This window comes from Amphibalanus amphitrite, unplaced genomic scaffold (genome assembly GCF_019059575.1).
Source record: "Amphibalanus amphitrite isolate SeventyFive unplaced genomic scaffold, NRLGWU_Aamphi_draft 001033F_arrow, whole genome shotgun sequence".
Taxonomy (NCBI): domain Eukaryota; kingdom Metazoa; phylum Arthropoda; class Thecostraca; order Balanomorpha; family Balanidae; genus Amphibalanus; species Amphibalanus amphitrite.
The window spans coordinates 124,131-147,486 of record NW_024882527.1 but is presented as its reverse complement, the minus strand read 5'-3'; the positions used below and the strand labels follow the sequence as shown (position 1 = coordinate 147,486).

General features: G+C 54.2%; 1 protein-coding gene across 1 annotated transcript; it reads left to right on the top strand.

The window, feature by feature from the left end:
- Positions 1–7,257: 7,257 nt before the first annotated feature.
- On the top strand, positions 7,258–22,909 carry LOC122369418. Its single transcript, XM_043344151.1, has 2 exons — positions 7,258–7,525; positions 19,391–22,909. The coding sequence occupies exon 2, from the start codon at positions 19,473–19,475 to the stop codon at positions 22,578–22,580; it is 3,108 nt and encodes a 1,035-aa protein (XP_043200086.1). The 5' UTR covers positions 7,258–7,525; positions 19,391–19,472; the 3' UTR covers positions 22,581–22,909.
- Positions 22,910–23,356: the final 447 nt, after the last annotated feature.

The window sequence follows — 23,356 nt, the reverse complement described above, 5'->3', positions numbered from 1 at the left end:
ACCGACTGCACGTCGGCCAGTGTCCTGCGAGAGATGGTGCCGCAGGCCAGCTGACAGGCGAGTCTACCCACGGCGCCACGACGATGCGACTTGGCGACCCATCCTCGACGAAGGCCGCGCTCGACCATCCTCTCGACCTCCCGGCTTCCTCGATGCAGTGCTTCTTGCGCTTCCGCTTCTCTTTGGTGGTCGTTCAGCTCAAGGTCAGGTCAGGTCAGGTCAGGTCACCAAAAAACAAAATATAGAAAAGGGCATGTGCGACACATGTTTTATGGGTCATTTTACTCATAGAATTCAATAGGCACACTCAATAAGTGATATGGACCACCTCTGGATGAATTTCAGGTCGAGGTCAGGTCAAGGTCAGGTCAAGTGAGGTCAAATTTTGAAGTTGGTTGTTAAGGCCTAAAAAGGTGTCTATCTGATGCAGTTTTTCACGGCGAATCGAATGGTGCTATTTTTGTTTCCGTTCGAGGTCTAGAACTTCCAAAAAAGCCATTTTTTAAATTTTGTGTGTCGTGACGTCATAAAATTTTTAATAACTCTTACATTTTGGAACCGATTCTTCTAAAATTTGGAATGTAGGTGCGCATAGACCACTTCTCTGACATATATTCCGGTTTTTTCGATAGACTTAAAATTTTGGATTTTATAATCATTTTTCCAAAAAAATCAGTTTTTTGAAAAAAATTAGGCCAAAATCCAAAATTTTCCAAAAACCGAGATAGCCATTTGATAGACAAAGTAAAATTACGTATAACCTTTTATGTTACGTCTTGATGCCTTTAACCCGCGCCGTGCTGGGGGGGGGGCGTTTTTACGCCCCCCCCTCAGGTTTTTCGCAAATATCTCAAAAACGGCGGCGCGCAGCGCCGCCGTTTTTGGTACACGTGTTCCTACATCATTTCCGCACATGTTGTGAAAATTTCAGACCTAGGCCGTTCAAGGTCAGGTCACCAGGTCACGTCAAGTGACCTTACCTCAGAAAAAGTTCAAAGGCTCGCTATAGCTACACCGACTGAACGATCACTTTGAAACTTTCAGCGATTGATATGAGTAACAGTATGTATAAAATGTATATCTCGGATTTTTGATATCTGTGACCTAAGGTCAGGTCAATTTTGCGACCTCTCCATTATAAGTCAATGGGAGAAAATTGAAATGCGCCTCTTTTGGACGAATATCGTTCAAAACGCTCTCAAACATCGGTTCATAGGTAAACATGACACACTGAATAGGAAAAATGCACCTGTGACCCCTCTGTGTGCCCCTGAGGTCATCTCAGGTCATGAACGGTCGCCAGCAGTTTTTTGGCTATAACTTTTGATAGAGACGTGCTAGAGCGGTGAAAACACGTCAGATGTGTTCAGCTCGACGATACGGATCGACTGATATGCAACATGACCCTTTTCGGTCAGGTCATGACCTTGACCTGAGGTCAAATTTTCAAAATGACCTTTCAAGGTCAACGAATAGTTCATTCGACGCGTCTCGACGAGAGAAACACGATGCTGGCAAAAGTAATGTCATGGCGCTTATGAGTCAAAAGTTATTGACGAAAAAACGTTTTTCGTAAAAACGGCTATTTTTGGAGTTTTTGCCCTCTGGAGGCTAAACCGTTGACCTGAGGTCAAATCTGAGGACATTAATCAGAAAGGTCTGTAAAAGGGCTATCGAATGCGCTTTTCCGCGGCGCTGTAGCTCTATCGGTTCCCGAGATAGCCGTTGGCAGTTTCCAAAATGTTGAAATAGTCAACATTTTACCTTTGGTGACCTCTGGTGACCTGACCTTTGACCTGACCCAAAAAATGACCCAAGTGTTTTCGTCCTTATTTTTGACGCTGTTTCGATTGCCGCTTACCGCGTGTCGCTACGTGGCCCAGGAGCCGAGTTAGACGGGGGGGCGTGAAAACGCCCCCCCCCCCAGCACTCGGCGGAAAGTTCAGGCCACCAGCACGGCGCGGGTTAAAAATGAAGATGTTAGCGGCGTTTGAACTTTTGCCGTTTTTGAGGCGAAAATGGCGAACATGACGTCACTAAAACGTCAATTTCTCAAAAATTTTCCGACGGATTTCACTCAAATTTTCAGGGAAGGTGTCAAATTGATGTAAGAAAAGGTACTGAAAGTTTGGCGGCGCTGCGCGCCGCCGTTTTTGAGATATCGCAAAAATTCGCGAGGGGGGGGGGGTAAAATTTACCCCCCCAGCCCCGCGCGGGTTAAAGGAAACAGTCCACTTTCCTGAAATCAGTATTTTGCTATTGATTTTTGATTTTTTATGCTCAAAATAATCATGAAATAAAATAAAACCTTTTTTGTAAAAACAATTATTTTCTATATTTTAATATAGGACGAACTATATTCTATGTAAAATAATGTTTGACGCGGAAGCTTATTACGCATTGACCAATCATATTGCGTAGCTCAAACCTACGAATACTGCATTGGCTGTAAGCAGCACGCTGATTGGCTGACGATGACGTGGCTGCATTCCTGTGCAAGGCACGCATTCCTCTACAAGGCACTCTTTTCGGAACGAGAAATGGAATATCTTCGTCTAGGGTGATCGTTGAGCCGTAAAAGCTCCTGATTTGTGCTAGTCTCAGCTCAAGCTACGAAACTGCTATTCCAGCTCAAAACCCCATGTTAAAAGTGAACTATTTCCTTTAAAGGAAAAGGGCCACCTTCGTGAAATATGAAGATATCGTTGTTTTTCATTTTGACATTATTATTTTTCATTTTCTTTTTAAAACTGGTGCCAGAAGTGCACAATTCGCGAAAAAGTATTTAAAACTATTTAACATATTGGTACTATGTTGATACTCTCTACGGCACCTACTGTATGATGGCATAGCGATGACGTCACACTCAAGCCAATCAGCGTTCAGAAGACAGACTCGTCGGATTGTGTCAGATAAGCTGATTGGTTAAAGCTGAGCTGGTTGGAGCTGATTGCATAAAAAACCAAAGCCTCGCCGCGGGTGGCTGTATTGTCTGATAAGAACGCATTCCTGGGATAAGGACAAGATTCCTATAGATAGATAAGGACGCATTCCTGGCGTATTTTCTTTTAAAATTGCCGATAACTACGAATGGAGGCCGAAATCGGCCGTAAGGAGGTAGACAGTAGAGGTGGCAAAATGTGGACCCGGGGACCCGGTCCAAAGAACCAGTCTGGACCCATATGGGTCCAGACCGGTTCCTGGAAATTTTCTGACGGGTCCAACCGGGTCCTACCATGAACTATACATAGGTATTGCACACTACACATTATTGCAAAATATGAAGTGAATGAAGTGAATGTTTCTTGGCACACAGTAGCTCTTGAGTATTCCCAGTGGGTAATAGGCTGTTTTACATGATGCAACTAATGATACCTACAAGTAGTTTGAATTAATTGACTTTTGGGGAACGGGTCCAACTGGTTCCGGTTCCAACTAAGACCGGGTCCGACTGGTTCCAGAAATGTTCAGCCGGGTCTGGTTCGAGTCTGGTTCCCAAAATTTTCATCTTTTGCCACCTCTACTAGACAGCCAGGTTTTCGGACACGGGCTACAAGATGGCTATCTCAGTTTCAATCCCCATGTTAAAGGTGGCCCTTTTCCTGTTCCTGTTGTTTCCTGTTCAGCTCGACAATACGGTCAAAACGGATCGACTGATATGCAGCATGACCATTTTCAGTCGGGTTATGACCTTGACCTGAGGTCAATTTTTTTTTCAAGTTGACCTTTCAAAGCCAAGTTAACCCTCACATGTGTAGGGGGGTCGGATGGACCCCCCCCATGGTTTTTCGCGAATAACTCGCGTAAAAAGCGGCCGATCGCGACGAAACTTTCAGTACCCTCGCATTGATCAATTTGACACCTACCCTGAAAATTTCATGACCCTGACCCAAATGACCTTTGACCTGTGACCTCTTTTCCGAGACCATGTTTGGCCGGAATCGCGATTTCGCGTATGTCGGCTCGCACTAGCCGCGTGTTTGCAAGCTTTTCGTGGTTTCAAACGTTCAAACATGTGATTTGATGTTACTCCCGTGTGTGTCAAGGTCACCTGAAGGTCAGGTCAGGTCATTGACCTTTGGTGACCTCGGGTGACCTCGGGTCACTTTTTCGAGTTTTACATGTTTCTAGGCTAGTTTTTGGAGCTGAATTCGAATTTAGCAACCATTTGAACATTTACGAAGTAGTTTTGGTGACTTCGTAACATGTTACGAAGCTGTCAGAGGCGGTTGACACGTACTACGAATACCCGTCACGACGCCTACTGGTTGACCTGACATGACCTGACCCGACCTGGTCTAAATGCTTCAAGACATCATCTGTGATCAAAACTAACACGATATTCGTGATCAGCACCCCGAAAAAACCCTTAGCAGCCACACTTTACGACTTTCTAACAGGTCCCGATTTTCCCGACTTTGGGTCATTGACCTGACCTGGAAGGTCAACCAATGACCTAGGACCTTAAAATTGGGTATCATCGGCTTCCTCTCGTCACGGGCAACACGCTCGTTTTTTCCGCGAAGCTCTAGCTCGATCAGGGGCCAAACGGCAAGGGGGGGGGTCCAACCGACCCCCCCCCCCTACACATTAGAAGCTGGCAAACGCCGCACACATGCGAGGGTTAAAGTTTATTCGATGCGTCTTGACGAGAGGAACACGATGCCGGTAAAATTAACCTGGTGCAAGGCTTGGATCAAAAGTTATTGTAGAAAACTTGTTTCCGAAAAAATAGACTATTTTGGCAGTTTTTGCCCCCTGCAGGCAAAACCGTTGACGTTAGGTCAACTATGAGGAATTACACAGAAAGAGCGTTAATAGGGCTATCGAATGCGCTTTTCTGCGGCGCTATAGCTCTATTGGTTCCCGAGTTATGCGTGGGCTTCTTGGAAATTGTAGACATTCGACCTGAAAATCGGCGAAATTTTGCCTTCGATGACCTCTGGTGACCATAGGCGGCGGAACGGGGAGGGTACCGGGGCACCGTGCCCCCCCCCCCTAATTGAAGGTGTTCCGCCGCTACTGCTGATGACCTGACCCAAAAAGTGACCGAAGTGATTTCGTCATCATTTTTGGCGCTCGGCATTCTGCACTGTGCCGTAACCACCGCCACTGGCCTACTGACGCCGGTAGGTAGGTATAGGCTATGCGTCGGAAACAAATAACGTGAACTGAACCGAGACGGCTCGAACCCGCTCTCGCCGCTGCGGCGCTGCACCGGTCAGCTCAGGTGGCGAGCTGGACACTTTCCCAATGAGCAGCTGGGCCAGGGAAGCTGAAGCACTGCTTTTTTTATTGGGTTAGGCCCTTTCGGTCCAATTAGACCATTTCAGAGCCGGAAGGATGATAGGAATTAGGGGGAGACATTGGTCTGGGCAGGCACCCTAGTGAGTCACCGGGGCTGAGCCCATCCCGAAGGACAGGCCGACCAGCCCCAAGGTACCCACTGCACCTGGCTACGGGGTGCGCTCCCTCGGGAGCAGCGGTGCCGCTCCAAGGGAGCAGCAAGCATGATATAAAGTTGCCTGTCCAGCCCGGAGGGGGGTTGCGGCGTGGAGGAGAAGGATTTCCGTATCCTGAGGATAGAAGCATGGAACGGTGTGAAGCACTGCACGAGCAACTAGCTCTACTGTAACAGGTCAATAGCTCTACTTTTACATAAAGCCAGCGCTGCCTGCCGCTGACTGTTTGCGTTGATGTGTAGTCACCCGGCGTCGATCCTTCATAGCTCGCTCTGGTTTGCATCAGCGGGGTATAAAATGTCCTACAGCGACACTATAGAGAATTGAGAAAAGATGCAATTCGAAAAGAATACCTGTAGTTACATCTACTCACCTACGTCATCCAAACGCCGCTGCTAGCGATACGTCTGCCCCAAGTACCTACCTATATCAAAGCCAGCCACTTGTTGAGTGAGAAGCCGGCGATCAAATGAATGGATCACGAATGCAGGAGACATTCGTGAAAATGTCTCCAGGAGAAAAAAAAAGACATAAGGTGAGAAGCCGTGCCTCATTTTTTTTTTTACCTAGTAGTTTTTATGGTACCGGCGATATCACATCGGTATTGAATGCCGGATAGACGCTCATCCCTGCAGAGTTCAATAGGGCTATCGCCGCAATAAACCAGTCAACATCCGCTGATCGGCTGCCGCTGACATCATTATGTACGTCACACGGCCCTCTAGGAGTCGCCTGCGCGCTGCGGGCTGCGGCGTCGGCTCGCGGCGCCAGCGTGGGTTCTATCTAGTATCTATCTAGCCTATAAAAAACAGCCGCCATTTAATCACCGACGTAAGATTCAGTTTACGAAAGGACACACGTCTAATTATGTACCTAGATGATACGACTTACGACAGGGTGTAATGTAATTATTTACATGCCAGCCGAAAAAAAACTGTCAGGAAACTTCAATGCCGAATGGGAAGCTATCACACATCAAGGGAGACTGCAATCATACAAATAACGCTATCCCGCATGTGTCCGGGCGGTGCTAAATCTCCCCGATAATTGTGTCCTTTTTGGACTTGGTTCAACATCCAATGTCTATCCATGTTATATTGCATTAATCCTACGAGCGTGGACATGACCGTCACTCGGCATGTAGGGGGCAGGGGCTACTTCTAACAAATAGCATTTCAGGAGAACGTCGTTCAACAAGCAACTAGGCATATGGAAGTGTATGTCTCAGTAAAAAATACGTTTCGTTCAACAAGTAAAGGGAAGTGGATGTCACACTCACAGTAAAAAATATGTTAACTCTTTATGGAAATAAGTCTTGAGATTTCGGGATGCCTATTATTTTGACATTTCCGGAAAGCAAACATTCCGAAACTGCTAGAGTACATAGGTACATTAGGCGCCGCCGCCACCGCTCTGCATCACGCCATTGGAAACTGCAATAGTGAACAGAAAGATATCCCGCGCGCGGGAGACTGCAGCGGCGCACAAGGGTAACACCACAGCATTCCATACCGAAAATCTTGAGTGAATTTCTCTGCGACTGCACCGTATGCCGCACGGCCGAGTATGAGGTGGATGCTGGCTACGGCTGCATGTTGTATGGTCACGTTTACGGTTGTTTTGTGCGAAATATCGGCCGGTATGGTACGGTTCTGCGCCATCTGGCGATGTGTGAGATGTCGGCCGGAACTGAGAGATACCGTCACATCTGCCTCGTCTCTGACTGTGAGAGACGAGGCTGCGAGAGGAGCTGTCTGCCGGCGGCTGCCAGTGTCCAGCCAGGCGGAACGCCGGCCGGCCGGCCGCCTGCACCGCTCGGACGCGCCCGGCGGCCAGTCGCGGGCGGCAGCGCGGGGTGTCGAGCAGCGCGCCGCTGCCGTGTAACCAGGTGACATCCCCGGGACGGCGCAGGGCGCGCGGGGTCCGCCGGGCAGGCCGGCTGCAGAGGTGCGCGCCTGCAGTGACCGGACAGACGCAGAGGGGGCGCCGGTACCGACGGATGGGAGCGCCGTCCCAGTGAGAGACGTCACAGCAGCAGCGGTCGTCATCGTCACCAGAGGACGGTAGGTGCCCCTTCTAACCCTCATTCAGTATACCCTAGTATGTGCCCACCCCGATAGATCGATACGCACTCCGCGCATTTTTTTTTTTTATTATGTTTAACCCTCGCTGACCGGCGGGGGGGGATCACCAAAGGACCTGAGTCTTTACAATCGGGAACCAATCGCTGCGTCTCGTAACCACGCACAAGCTCGTTTTTCCGCGAGGCTCTAGTTCAATTAGAGGCGAAACCGAGTGAGGTTCGTAACCCCCTCCCCCTTTCGGCCCCGACGCGTATGTAGAAGACCAATAGGTCCGGCGAGGGTTAAATTCATATTGCACGCAGAAAAGTGACTTTTCCACTGCCATGTCAGATCTTTGCATGCTGTCAATGCTGTCAATGCTGTGAATGCTGTCAGATCTTTGCACAGAAGACTATTTTTTGTTTGGACCCTTTGTGAAGTGTTATCTACGGCATATCGTTCTTCTACGTTCTGGCAGTGCCTACGGAGCATTACATTCTTATTTTCAGGAGCCTCGCCCTCGTGAGCCTCGTGATAAGAGACTCGTGTTTATGACTTGAGTGTTCAACACAGGGCTGCGGAGTCGATGTATTTTAGGGTGACTCCGACTCCGACTTCAAAAATCGACTCGGACACCAACTCAGATTCAGACTCCGGACGGTTCCATTAAAATTCATACCATGATATATGTAAATTATCCACGACAGTTAGGATAAATGATAACAATAACAAGTCAAATGTATATTTAGACACACAAAGCTTTCGGTACGAAAATACCTTGATCACTGTGTTACAGAAATGAGGACAGAAATGATCACCGGCAGCTTGTACACAAATATAAAATAGCACTCGAAAAATATATCACAGTCACGAGATTAGCTATCGGGGTCCTGCCACTAAGGTCACAGCGCATGTTGCTAAAGTTATAAATCCAGTTCTAGTATTGATGGTATTGATGGTATTGATGGCTCACATATCTGCACGTGATACCATCAATACTAGAACTGGATTTATAACTTTAGCAACATGCGCTGTGAACTTAGTGGCAGGACCCAGATAGTTAATCTCGTGACTGTGACATATTTTTCGAGTGCTATTTTATATTTGTGTAGGGGAAGGTGGGGTAAGACGGCCCAGCGTTGGCCCAGCGGGGCAAGACGGACCACCGTCCCGGCTAAACCGCTGCTGGCATCTACTGCTTTATGCACTTACTATGTTTGTGTTCCTTCGTAACAATGGCCACCTTGAGCTCATGCTGCTAGGATGCATAGCTTTTGAGTTATTGAGAAAAATGTTGTTTTTCGTCAAACCGATCTAATATAAGAGGTCTACGGGTGATTCAATTACGGCGCCTTTCTTGCATGATTAGTTTCTATTTTGCCCTTAACTGTGAAGAACAAAGTTATAAACTTAGTTAAAGTCACACTTTAGGAAAGGCAAGGTTTTGCAATGTTGGGCTATTTGACATATACGTCATGATAATGACAGAATTTAGATTTGGGGCAAGACGGACCACTGTGGTCTATCTTACCCTGTGGTGGTCCATTGTACCCTGCATATGGAAAGTTCTTTTCCAAAACATTGACACAAGTTTAAGTAAGCTAATTTTTTAGGAAGGAGTCTTTGTTGCATGTGAGCCATGCATGCAAGTGTTCAGTTAGCATGCATTCATGCCAAACGACAATCAACACACATGTTCCCAGCTTTTAGCTGCACTTCCATCACACATGAGTAAAGAATAAAGGCTCATTTTGTTATTTTACCATTCTGGTTACTTTTTTTTACAAGAGTACAGAGCAGAAGTGTAACACACATGAACGGATAGCAGGCACTGCTGGGTGGTCCATCTTACCCCACGTTTTTTCTTGTCTGAGTTTTTGACATGTCCCTCTTTAAGAGCATCCACCACCTAGATGTCTTTAATTTGAAATTTAGTCTTTACACATATCAACAGAGGAAGGATTGAGCATTCCGAAGACTATAAATAATATGAATTACGAGAGCAGTGTAGCAAGATATGCGGCCTCAAACCTTAGCTGGTCCGCCTTACCCCACCTTCCCCTACAAGCTGCCGGTGATCATTTCTGTCAAGGCCCTATATATTTCTGTCCTCATTTCTGTAACACAGTGATCAAGGTATTTTCGTACCGAAAGCTTTGTGTGTCTAAATATACATTTGACTTGTTATTGTTATCATTTACCCCTCATACCATGATATTAAAGTTAATAATGGATATGTTTTCATCTTGCCTGAAACGATCCTACGTGCCTTCCGAGCCCTTTCGTTGCAAATATGCATTAACAATAACATGCATGATTAAAAAGCAGTTTCTGGGGAATTCAACTTCTTCTGCTTCGCTCGCTGAAAACGTTCGTCCAAAAAAGCACAATTACCTTTTTCGACAAAATCTAATTTCGAGCATCGTCAATCTCGAGTCATTCATTCCGGTGCAGGGACATGCAGCCATACAGCGTTAACTCCGACACCGGAGTCGGAGTCGGTAAGATTTTGGCAACTCCGACACCGACTCCGGGCCGAACTATCGACTCCGACTGACTGCGACTCCGACTCCGCAGCCCTGATCCAGTAGTGACACTTTCTTCTCAGCAGTCCATATTTTGCCGAAAAAAAATTAGGTACCTGTTACGGTTTATATCAGCTTGTTCCATTGCAAATTAGCAGGGAAAATGACTTTCAAACAGAACAGTACTAAATTTTTACCCGAAGAGATACCAAGTGGTCTAAGGAGGCCGGGAAATTATATTTAAAATGTTTACAACCGAAGGGTTGCGTTCAAAAGTTAAAATCACTATTCGTTAGAATTGCGTAGTTCAATTGAAAAACAAACCTGAGTTCCTGCACATTTCGCGGAAGCTGCTTGAGAGCAGTACCTATATTGTAATAGGCGAGGAAATATAATAGTGCAATGAACAATAGTTGTAACAAGATAATTGGTAACATTTAAACAAATGGGTAAAATAAACACATCACATTTCAACACCACATTATAGTTACGAGCTACAGCAGAAACGTGCACGCCGCACGGACTATAAAAGTTGTTCAGTGCGTCAATCCATTGGAATTCAGCGACTGTCACATAAACCAGCGTAGCAGGTCAGCTGCCAGCTATGACATATTGGTACCATATATCAACCTACACATCGACAAACCGATTCTCTATTATTCAGTCACTATATATCGGTAACCAAACTGAATGCTGAAGTGATGGAGCCTACCCGCATCAAACTCAATGGAAGGCGCTTTTGAAACTCGAGCGATGTCAACAATGCGAGGCGGGCCATTCATAAGCCATCGCAGCAGCTCGGGGGCGAGCGATGACGGCGCCGGCCGCCATTGTTGGATCGATGGCGGTGGCGCCGTCGGACCAGCCGGATGGCAGGGCGCGTCCGCAGGTCAGGGTCGCGTCACCACTGCGGTGGGCCTGTGACTGCCCCGCAGTGGGCAATCGGTACCGTGACTAACCAATCTGCGCCCAGCGAGCCGGGTGGATAGGTCAGTTACACACCGTGGGCCGTGTGAAAGGGAACGTTCGATGAGCATGCTAATGGGCGTTGAGATGCTGTGATATGCATCGATAGCTGGCGGTGATCCATCGATCATCCCCTGGAGCGGCTCCGCTCGGCGCGGTATGTACCCGCTGGGAGCCGGCTCCGCCCGCTCAGCACCCCGGCCCCGCCGAGATGCTGCTCCCGATTTAGCGCTCCGAGTGCGCGCCGCGGCCCGGCGGAGAGGGCGGGCGGTGAACCGTGACCGGTGAACTTCGGCGCCGCCAGATGTGGGAGGCAGCGCAGCCTCCGCGGACGGCGCGGCGGTTCGATCAGGGAAACGAGCCCCTACACTCACTACAGCCCGCGGTCAGATTGCGGAGACCAGCGCCCGCGGCTGGCGGTTACGTTAGGGAGACCAGCAGCCAGATGTGTTCGGTGGCATCCTCTGCAGCCTGCGGAGAGATCGGGGAGGCAGCCTCTGCCGCCCGCGGGCATACGAGGGAGGCGGCCTCCGCAGCCACCACTGGCCGTCCCTCCCCGGCCGCACAGTAGCGGACACCGCAACACAGCGGCGGGTCCATATAGGTATGGGTAGCGGATCCCCCGTCGCCACATCAGATGGAGCCGCCGGCGGGGCACCGGCCGGGCGACAGGGCCGCGGTCACTGACAGCGCTGCTTTGTACCGGACACGGACGGAATTCGCCCGGCGCCGCCACCCCACGCTGATTACCATTGGTAATGTGCGGCTGTGCCGGCCGGACGAGCGGCCTGCATCGGGTCGCGGCACGTGCGGGGTGAGCGGCGGCGGCGCGGGTCGGCCGCCGAGGGCGCTATCGGCGTCACCCGGTGCCCGTCTCCGCGCCGCGCCGGTGCCGGCGCCGGGTGGTGTCGGTGACCTGGACCGTCCTCAGACCCCCCCCCCCCGGACACAGGGAGTGCTCGGACGGACACGGTCCAGGCCGAGTGGTTCCCAGAAATGGCTTTCGTTCCGGCTATCGCGCTGAGGTCACCGGTGTCGGCGCGAAAACAGGAATATCACCTGAGCCCTCTGGATCCTGGCGCGGCCGAAGACTGAGTAGCTGCCTCCGCCCGCCTTAGTTTAGGTCTGCATGATAGTGTTATCCTACGTGCAACCGTCTCAGTTAGGTAAATTAGTGCGCAGCGACCGTAACATGCCCGCATTTCACTGCAGCAGAGGCAGACACCGACGGGCAGTAAAAGCCGGCCCTGATTGTTGATGTTGCACACTAGTTGGCACTCACATTGCGGCGAAAGGGGGCGCGACCGCGGCGTCTGGCTTGTAGCGCATTCCGCCGAGACTGCATACACGATGAGTAGGTAGGTGGCTGGGTCAGGTGGCGGCGGCGGCCGTGGGTGACGCCATTAGCGAACAATCCGACCGACCCGGCGGCCACCTCCCGACGCGTCGGGGATGGGCGAAAGGTAGGTATTCATGGGAGAGGACATACACAATATTCCAAACGGAAGACGCTCATCATCATACCGAATTGCAACGAATGGAATGCACCCAATAGGCACAATGTTGCAAGCGCGATTGCTCTTCGCCAAGAAGGTCATCCTCGTATCCAAATGTCGGGTTTTTCTTGTTACCCAATGGGGGGGCGAGGCATTCTTGGGGTGCCGATGAGGTCTTCAGCGCTTTAAAAAGTTATCAGCTCGGTAGAGCGCCCTGGCAGAGGCAGAGTGTGCCGTCTGCGGCGGCGGGCGGAGTGGCACCGATATCCGGCTGTCGCGACACGGCCACTCGGCCCATCTGGCACCGACAGCAGGTGCCGGCCGACCGACTCACGGTGTACCGAGTGGAGAGCGGCCGGCTGGCCGAGTGGAGAGCGGTGGACAGGCCCGGACTGGCCGAGTGGAGAGCGGTGGACAGGCACGGACTGGCCGAGTGGAGAGCGGTGGACAGGCCCGGACTGGCCGAGTGGAGAGCGGTGGACAGGCCCGGACTGGCCGAGTGGAGAGCGGTGGACAGGCACGGACTGGCCGAGTGGAGAGCGGTGGACAGGCCCGGACTGGACAGCCAGAGAGAGACTCCAGTAGCAGAGCGATGACCGGGCAAACTGGGGACCCAGTCCGTCACTTGGCACCAGGGATGCGGAGCCGGAGCCGGAGCCGGAGCCGGAGCCGTGAAACAATATAGCCCGGAGCCGGAGCCGGAGCCGGAGCCGTCAAAAAAGGGGGCGACTCCGGCTCCTTTTCTTAAGAGGAAACAATTATTTACCTAGTTCGGTTTGACAGCACAAGGCGTAAAACAATGTGGTATTCAAAATAGCCTTGTTAAACAAATACAGAAGCAACGTGTACCAATCCCATCGACTTTTTTCTTCCACCCGTATTTAATTGATCGCATAGGGGATGTACAGAGTAGAAGCCGGAGCCGGAGCCGCCAGAGCCGGAGCCGCCGGAGCCGGATCATTTTACTCGGAGCCGGAGCCGGAGCCGGAGCCGTTTTTTTTTTCTCCGGAGCCGGAGCTGGAGCCGGAGCCGTCTGAAATTTCCACGGCTCCGCATCCCTGCTTGGCACCAATCCTGTGATCGGCCGACCAGCGAGAGTGAGCCTCCAAATCTTGCCTATCCGCCTGAAAAATCGAGCACATTTTACCAGAAGGAGCAGCGCTAATCTCTACAAGCTATAAATAGATCATTCATCCATGCCCGCGGACCGGGTAATGAGAGTGAATCTCTGAAGCCACATCAACACAGAAACAGCGCTCCAACCATAGCCCCATGGGCTCGCTACCACCCAGTAGCCTTTCTCAGCTCCGCCATGAGTCATGTAGGTATCAGTAGATCGGCGCTGGGGGCGTCAAGACGTGGTACCTGTTTAAAGGGACCCTCCCACCTTCAAAAAAGTTAATGAATTGGCATGAAAGTGATGTCGCTGGATTCAGAAAGAGCAAAAATGAATATCTACCAAATTTCATCGAAAAATATTCACCGGTTTTCAAGATATTAGACTTTTACTTTTGTTTACTTTTTGGGATCTCCGCTGTTCCTAGCGACTTTATTTGAAAGTGCGGCATTTGTTGCGCGCAAAGCAGCATATACCACCGCGTGCTGCCAAACGTTTTAGTAAAAGATTTAAAAATCGTTAGATCTCCGCTGACGTCACAAATTCTAAGGGGGCATGCATACCAATGCATTAGCCCCTTAGAATCCGAAAACTGCAAGTTTGAAATTCCATATCTCCGAATTAAAGCATTTTTCGATGTTGTGAATGCCCAAACCGGTATTTTCAGGCCATGGCCACCAATTTGGCTATCTCAACTCAAAACTAATGTTAAGGTGGGAGGGTCCCTTTAATTAGTCAGATAGCGTTCATTGAAAGTACTCGTCGTCCGCCCACCCGCAGCCGGTAGCTGGCGGCGGCCGATACCGGCCATTACGCGCCGTGATTACATCGGGCAGCGGCGGCGCCTGCAGAGGTGGCTGCGGGGCGGCGGGGAGGGAGGAACGGACGGCGGCGGCTGCAGAGGTGGCTGCGGGCGGGGAGCGAGGAGCGGACGGACGGCCGCCGCATCGGACCGGAACGCGCCTCTGAGGCGGACCGCCGGCCCGGAACGGACGCCAAATCCCGATACACAGCCGCCTAACTGGACTGTCCCTGTCCGGGGATGAACCGGCCGGGAGAGCGGCGCCCCGTCATCACAGCGGCACGGTCCGACGAGCCCTGAGGTCCATCGATCCCGGGCGATCCGACTTTATTTCTATGGATCCGACAGTCCCAGGCGGTCCGGCAGGCATTGTGCTCTACTGGTCCTTGAGACCGTAGTCCGATGGCTATGGTCCAGTCCGACGGTCTAATAGTGGGACCGACGTTCTGCGAGCACCTGCACAGTGCACGCACCTCTGTGTCACCGACTGGCTGCAGGTGGTGGGTCACGGCCGGCCGACTAGTCACTATCGGCTGAGCAGCGCCTCGTGCCAGTCCGTCTCTGTAAGATGGCATCCCCATGTGAGAGGAATCGTGAACAGATGCACGTCACGCGCTCCCAGTGGGCCATCGATTGTCGCATAACTGCTAAAAACCAACTCTGGAACTGTCATCGCGGGCAGGCTGACTTGTGTCCTCTCACTACAAAGGATAGCTGTCGGAGTGGTCAGATACTGACCTACTGCTGCCGGGGATAACTCCGTCTGTGCTCTAGACAAGAAGCAGCAGCACCGGACCCACCACCGCCCGGGCGCTGGTCCTACCCGAGGTCCCGGAGGTTCCTGCAGTTACTGCACGTTCTGCGCGCACCAGCTGTGAACAGTGCACGCGCCGAGCTCAGGGCGGGGCGAGAACGGCGCGGAGCGCACCCAGCCGTCCCAGGAGCGGCACATGCGTGACCGATGGGTGCCGGCGCCTCACCGCAGCGCGCCGCGCGCCGCAGAAACCCACCGGACAGGGACGCCGGTGCAGAATGTATGGGCGGTGACAACCCGGCGGGCCGCGGCCAGGTAGACCACAGAGCCCACTGTATCTGCGAGTACGGCTACTTTAGTTGTTATCCACAATCCTTCGGTATGATTAAACATTATAAGTTATAGCAAGTAACTTATGCATGCTCTTCAACGAAATCGCAGTTTAAACACCTCGTCAATCTTCCGTTGGCGAGCGATTCTACGGTCCGCCGATTCGGTCGTAGCCCCGGAGACTGCAGGCTCCGCTGGGTGGGAACAGCCGCGCCCGCCCGCGCCGTATATCGCACGCGGGCACCCATCGTGACTAGCATCGCACATCATATCGTCGATACGCCGCCACAATATCCGCAACGCCGACCAAGTCTCACGGCGGGAGTCGAAACGGAAACGGCCGCGCCGCGCTCAGTGCAGACACTATCGGTGTAATGCACCCGCGGCCGACAGCAGCCTGGCGGCACGAATCACCCCCAGTACCGCACTCAGTGATTGAATGAGGAGCGGCATCAGTGCAGCGGCGAGAAGCAGAGGCCGAGATACGAAACGAGCTACCGGCCGTGTTTGGGGAACCGACGGGTAATTTCAATGTCGAAAGCTACCCGGCTAATCGTTAGTTAAAATGATGCATTACAGATAAAAAGCCCTGCTTAAATAAAAAGGCATCCTTAACCATGCCGAACGGCTAACTGACATACGCTCGACAACCACATCGCAGACTACAGGGTCCTGCATAAGTTTTGTCGTATAAAAAAAAATGTGTTATCCAAGTTGCTCTATAAGAGGCAGCGATGCTTTTCAACGTTCAGTAATTCCCCACGAACAGGGATTTGTTCGCAATTTGGTACGCTGGCGACCAGGTTGGCAGCACAGACGGCTTGATTTTTTACCATGCCCGTTTGAGCTGTAACGGCAAGGCGCTGAGGCTGACCGCCGGCTTCTGTTTGTCCAAGTCTGGCTGGACGATATCCTTAAGTTCCTCGATCAGGATAAGGTCTATGTAGATGGTAGCCGGCATGACCCCTCCTTCCTCCAGAGCTACGGCAGGTTCGATTCGTACCACCGCTGGACCTTGGCAGAGCGATGAGCTGGCACGCCGTCCTGCGTGAAAATGCATATCGACCTGTCATCGACCATCCCTCGACTGAGCTGCTGGAGGCTCTTGTAGATAATGAGCCTCAGGGAGCTCTTCCAATAGCGTCTCACGATCCTCTCCGGAGACAGGATAGCCCGTGCGCGTAAGCTTGGCCACTTTTGTCACCAATTGCCTCCTCTAACCTCTAACCGGCCGCCTTTTTCAATGTGATCTCAGTCACCATGGGCGTAGGAACGGCTGGAACATTGTGGGTGCATGGGTGCAGATATCCAGCCATGGCCAAGCGGGGGGGGGGGGGGGGGGGTAGGGAGCGACACCCGAGCGAAGGCTCGTTACGAGTTACGAGCTTTGAGGGGGGTGTATACTGTATACCATGTCGAAAAGGTAGCGACCGATTACCGATAAGTGCATTTGGAAGCATTATTTCCCTGGCATGTGTAGGGGGTTCGGATGAGCCCCCCATGGTTTTTTCGCAAATAACTCTCGCAAAAAGCGGCCGATCGCGACGAAACTTTAAGTACCCTCGAGTTGATCAGTTTTACACCTACTCTGAAAATTTCATGACCCTGACCCAAAAGACCTTTGACCTGTGACCTGATGCTCGAGACCATGTTCGGCCGGAATCGCGATTTGGCGTAGGTATGTCAGCTCACATTATCGGCGCGTTTCCAGTCTTTTTGTGATTGTAGACGTCCAAACATGTGAAATGATGTTCGTTCCATGCATCACGGTGGGTGTGAAGGTCACCTGAAGGTCAGGTCAGGTCATTGACCTTTGATGACCTCGATTCACTTTTTCGAGTACTACATGTTCTAGAGTAGTTTTCGGGCTGATTTCGAATTTAGCATCCATTTGAACGTTACCGAAGTAGTTTTAGTGCCTTCGTAACATGCTACGACGCCGTCAGTGGTAGTTGACACCTACTATGGATAGCCGGTAGGACGCCTAATGGTTGACCTGACCTGACCTGACCCGATCTGGCCTAAATGCATGAAGAAATCATCTGTGATCAAAACTAACAGGATATTCGTGATCAGCACCCCGAAAAACCCGATAACAGCTTCACTTTACGCAGTTCTAGCAGGTCCCGATTTTCCCGACTTTTGGAACATTGACCTGACCTGGAAGGTCAACCAATGACCTAGGACCTTAAAATTGGGTATCATTCATCGGCTTCCTCTCGTCACGGGCAACCCCCTCGTTTTTTTTCCCGCGAAGCTCTAGCTCGATCAGCCCCTACCCCCCCCCCCCCCCCCCTACACATTAGAAGCTGGAAAACGCCGCACACATGTGAGGGTTAATATTGTCAATATTGACTACCGCAAAAAGTAAAAGCGGCCAACTTAGCCATTTTCGAAGATATCGGGCTAAAAATTTTGACAGTGGATCATCGGCTCGGTATGTGTTCAATCACATGCTCCATTTCCTTTTTTTCAGCACAAATGTAAGTTTTGAAGACCATCACAAAAGCAAATGCTTCAAAAGATGGATAGTTGGCAACATATCCTGAATTTGCCGTGCTGCATGGAAAGTAGTGTTGATGAGAAAAGGGGTTTTTGGTTCAGATTATTGTGGTAGCAGAATACATTGTCTGCACCCACTGGAGAAATATTGTGGGTGCAGCTGCGCCCTTGCACCCATGGTTCCTACGCTTATGTCAGTCACGGTCGAACTGGCGGGCGAACGCCCGATCCGGGACGATCGGCAGCGCTGCCAGTAGCCGTATGCTTTTCCACCAACGCCGGACTGTGAAAACTGCAGGCAGATGTCTCAACTGGTCAGCAATGGCAAGCTGTGTCATTTCGGCCTGCGAGCATGCCAACTGTCTGGTTCACCTCCCCGATAAAAAAATCTGACCTTCATTTTGCGACACGGCCGTTCGTGTGGATTTGTGTAAAATTTGTGTAAAACTGGCCCTGGCCCTAACTAGCTCGGTGATCCATGACCCGAGGTCCGTTCACGACATCTTGTCCCGTGGCCAAGGGTCCTGTCACCTCACAACGCAGGGGTGCAACCAGAACCGTTATCCCTTAGGGATAGAAACGATTAGGAAGCGGTGTTATAAGTAGAGGACAAAACTTTTCCTGGACCATGGAGCTGGAACTGCTGTGGCAAAATGAACGAATACTTCACATCGACTTCAACGGACAAATGCCGCGAGCTATAAACATATGACCTTTTTTCGCAGTTTTACCACTTATCACTACACATAATTATTGGTTTCGTTTAGCGACTTACAATACGGCACACGGCAAGTGATCCGATCGGGTATCTGCTTCAGCGAAAGCCGTATCAGCACTGGGGGCAAACAGCTGAATCTGGCTGCCAAGACCTGCCAATGTGCACAGTCTCGATGGCGTGTTCTTCCAACCACAGCCTCAGTCTCTCAGTCTCAGGCTCCCAGTTCCGTGCTCGAATCACGTAAGCACGCAGAAAACATTCACCTGGTCACAGACTTCTGGATATTGTCCAGGTCTCGAAGTGTTCAGTTATGTCCCATGGGTCTCACGGGAACACGCTGCAGCCGGGGATCTTGAAGCAGGCTCAACAGGCTTCAATGTTTATTTAACAACGCCGACGGTGTTACACCTCAGCGCCTCAGTCACTGCACCTAGCAGGAAAGGCGTCCGGCTGGTCGTTGGCCGCTAACGGAGGAGCCGTCTCCCCGGTCGGCAGTGAGCGATGACCACCGGCGACCGCCCACCACACGCGGCGTCCACTCTCAGCCGATCCGCTTCGACGGCCGCCCGCTCACCGTATCGTGACTTGTCACATCGCAAAGCCGACAGATGTTTGCCAAATGGTCTGTTTGACCACTCTCGCCTCTCTCCGACAGGTGTCGCCACTAGCGCCGTCAGCCGGCCGCCGTACGAAGCTCAGTTGCTCGGCGCTCCGCCGGGCGGCGCCACCGGCGGACCATGCTGACCAGCCGGCCCGTGTCGGACGGCTACAGTTTCCGGCTGGACGCTGACTCGTCCAGCACCTACTCGGACTCGAGCAGCTCCGTCTACAAGCAGCGGATCGACTCCCTGTTCCGACCGGCCGCCGCCGCCGCAGCAGCCGCCGCCACCACCAGCTCCTCACACAGCGATTACGAGCCCGTGGAGGCGCCGCCGGAGCGGAAACAGCCGCCGCCGCCACCGCCCCCGCCGCGCGTGGTGCCGGCGCGCCCGACCACGACCACCCTGTGGTCCCCTCCAGGCGGCGGCGGTGGTCCCGGGGGTCAGACCGGCGGGCCCGTGGGTCAGACAGGTGGTCCCAGAGGTCAGGCCGGCGGCCCCGGAGGTCAGGCAGGCGCCCTGGTGCCGGTCAGCAGCTCTGCACCCCTCTGGACCCGGCCGGTCGTCACACCCGGTCCCACAGAGGCGGCCGTCGGCCGGCCCAGCCACGGCACAGAGTTCGCAGTGGAATACCTGGGCGCCGTGCAGGTGGCCGACAACGCCACGCGTCTGGAGCAGCTGCAGCAGCCGCTGAAGCGTCTGTACGTGCCGCGGCTGCGGCGGAGGCGCGCCGCGCAGCTCTCTGACTCGCTGTCCATCAGCGACACCGGGCTGCGGGTCCGCTACGGGCGCGACCAGGAGCTGCTCAACCCCTTCACCACAGTGGCCGTGTGGGCAGCCGTCAAGTTCGTGGCCAGTCGCGGCGGCGGCGGCGGCCGGCTGCGGTTCGGCTTCCTGCCACTCATCTGCGACCCGGAGAGTCCCGAGCGCGGCCGGCTGCTCGATGATGACGAGGGCAGCCTGCCGGCGGACGCGCCGGCAGCGCGCCACCCGCCGCTGCTCGCCTGCGTGATGCGCCGGCCCGGCACGCTGGGCGCCCTCGAGTGCCACGGGTTCGTGTGCGCCGCCGCCGAGGACGCCATCGTGATCGCCGCCAACCTGTACCAGGCGCTGCTGATGCGGATGCAGCCGGAGGCGGGCAGCGGCGGCCGCCGGCAGCCGCGGCCCGCCGACGCGCCCATCCTGGTCAGCGGCAGCGGCGGCTCCGGCTCTGAGGACGCACTGGGGCCGGCCCGGCGGCAGCGACGGCGGCGCGCCCCGCCCCCGCCGCCCGGCCCGCCCAGCCGACAGGACGCAGTGCGCCGCTCCGACCGCCGGTCAAACAGAGGGGCCTCGCTAGGGGAGCAGATAGACCCGGAGCGTCCCCACAGCTCCAGCAGGAGCCGCAGCCGGGACCACAGCCGAGACCACAGCCGGGAGAGCGGTCTCAGCCGGGACCAGAGCCGGGACCACAGCCGGGACCAGAGCCGAGAGAGCGGTCTCAGCCGCGACAGTAGCCGAGATAGTCTGCGGCGGCACGGTGAGCTGAGCCGGGACAGGAGTCGGGAGAGCGTGCGACGACGCGAGTTCCAGAGGAGCAGCAGTCGGGAGAGCGTACGAAGGAAAGAGTTTCAGAGGAGCAGCAGCAGGGACAGTGTACGGAGGAAGGAGTTTCAGAGGAGCAGCAGCAGAGAAAGCATGCGCAGACGCGAAGAGCTGAGTCCCGACAACAGCCGAGAGAGCATGCACCCGAAACAGTTCTACCGGGGCAGCAGCAGCAGGGGGAGCTCGCGCGGCCGAGGGTTCGAGCGGGACCCGAGTAGGGAGAGTGTCCGCAGCCGGGCGCGGGACGCAGCGCCCAGTGACGGCTCGCTGCGCCGGCGGACGGGCAGCGTGGGCGCCGTGCCGGCTCTGGTGGCTGCCGCCGCCGAGGCCGCCCGGCAGAGGGAGCCGGCGGCCGGCGGCGGCCGGCGGCTGGCCCGCAGCTCGTCCGACCCGAGCCGCAGCGCGCTGCAGGTGGTGAGCTCGTCGGCCGACCGGCGACCGCCGCCGGCGGCGCCCGACCCGGCCGTGGACCTGGGACAGCTGCTGGCGCACCTACAACAGCGCGACGGCATCCGCACCGTGGATGACGTGCTGCGCCGGGTGATCGCGCCCGGCGGCATGTCGTTCAGCGAGCTGCGGCCCGAGCACCGCGAGCTACTCCTCCGGCTGGCGCTCACACTCAGCAAGGACGAGATGTACCAGCGCAGCAAGAGCATCATGAAGAAGCAGACGCGCAAGGGGGCGCTCTTCAGCAGCGAGAGCGAGACCAGCACGTCCGACGGCAGCAGCACCATCAGCAACGTGCTCAAGGCCACCAAAAAGTCGCTGTCGCGGTTCGGCTGGCGGACGGGCGGCTTCCAGTCCCCGTCAGCCTACCTCAAACAGCACACGCCGTTCGGAAAGCTCTACAACGCCCGCGGAAACGCCAAGCAAAAGGAGACCGCCGCCAAGAGTCTGGCCGACGAGTTCCCTGCCAAGATATCTGGCTCGGTGTCGGCCGACAGCGAGCCGGCCCCCGACCGGTCGCGGCGGAGGACGCAGCGCCGCTCCCCGGCCCGCTGCGGCTGTGATCGGGACGCGGACCGCTTCGACTCCCCGCGCGGCGGGGGCGAGCGCCGGCCGTCTCGCTCGCTGATCGAGCTGCCGCTGACCTGTGACGCTGACAGCTGCTCGGGCAGCGACCGCTGCTACTGCTCGCTGCAGCGCGGCGCCTCGGCCGACGAGGCCGACAGGGAGCGGGCGGAGCGGCGCCGCAGCGCGGCCGACCTGCTATCGGAGCGGGCCCGTCGGCAGCAGCCGCGCGGCGCCTCCACCGGGGAGTCGAGCGGCGGCAGCAGCGGCGGCCGCGGCCACCGGCGGCGCGGTGGCCGGGCCACCTCGCTGTCACGAGCCGGCAGCACAGACACCGGCATCGGCTCGGCGGCCGATGACGGAGGCGGCGGCGGCGGCCGGTTTCTGGTGGTCTCGGCGGCCGACGAGGCGGGCCGGGTGTTCCACCGCGGCGGCTCGCAGCGCCGGCGAGAGCAGGACGTGCTCACGCTGAAGAAGAGTACCGAGATTGCGGCTACTTTCTCCGGACTGCGGCTGAGTCAGACCACCAACCTGCTGAGCAGCGGCGGCAGCGGCAGCGGCAGCGACAGCGAGCCGGAGCCGGCCGGCCGCCGGCTGCGGCACGGCTACTCGGACCAGGACATCGAGGACTCGCTCGGCTACCTGCCCTGACCGGTGGCGGCCACAGCGGCACACCGGGGAGGGCGACTGGGCGAGCAGAACCTCAGGGTGACAGGCGGCGGCCGAGTCCGGTCACAGCAGTCGGCAGGCGGGGTAGACTGAGCCGTGTGGATTGTTGTAGCCGTTGTTAAAAAGAGGGCCCAATATGATAGCTACTTCTGCTATAGTAAGGAAAATGCGGCGCTATCGTGTTCGTTAGCATTGTTTATTGATGAGATGTTGGATGGAAGTTGTGCGAAAGTGATTCGTAGATCACGATATAAAGTAACTGTGAGATTGAGGTTGGGCTATGGTTGAACGATAATGAAATGTCTTACGCCTTAGGTGTTTCTATGTGACTGCAATGAGAGCACTGAGGGATGATCAGCAGTCGATGGCCAACCATTTTTCCTACAGAGGTTAACCCGCGCACCGACGGGGGTCTGCGCCAACTTAGTACCGACGGGGGGGGGGGCGGATGACCGCCCCCCCCTGAGATCTCGAGAACGAAGCAAGATAGCGACAAGCGGTAAACGGCATCGGATACGCACGGACAAGGTCTACAATTTTTACTAAGGTCATTTTCAGGTCAGGTCAAAGATGACGTCACAGGGGTCGAAAAAGTCAAAATGGCGGCGCTAGATATGGAGAGGGTTTTTCTCGAATAACTTTCGAAGTAGTCAAGATAGGAACAAACTAAGGGCATCATCGTGATCCTCTCGTCAATCCGCATCGAATGATATATATGTTGACCTCGAAAGGTCAAGGTCAAAGGTTGACCTCAGGTC

Coding starts and splice junctions, on each gene's coding strand:
- LOC122369418 (XM_043344151.1), top strand. CDS start 19,473: ATGCTGACCAGCCGGCCCGTGTCGGACGGCTACAGTTTCCGGCTGGAC.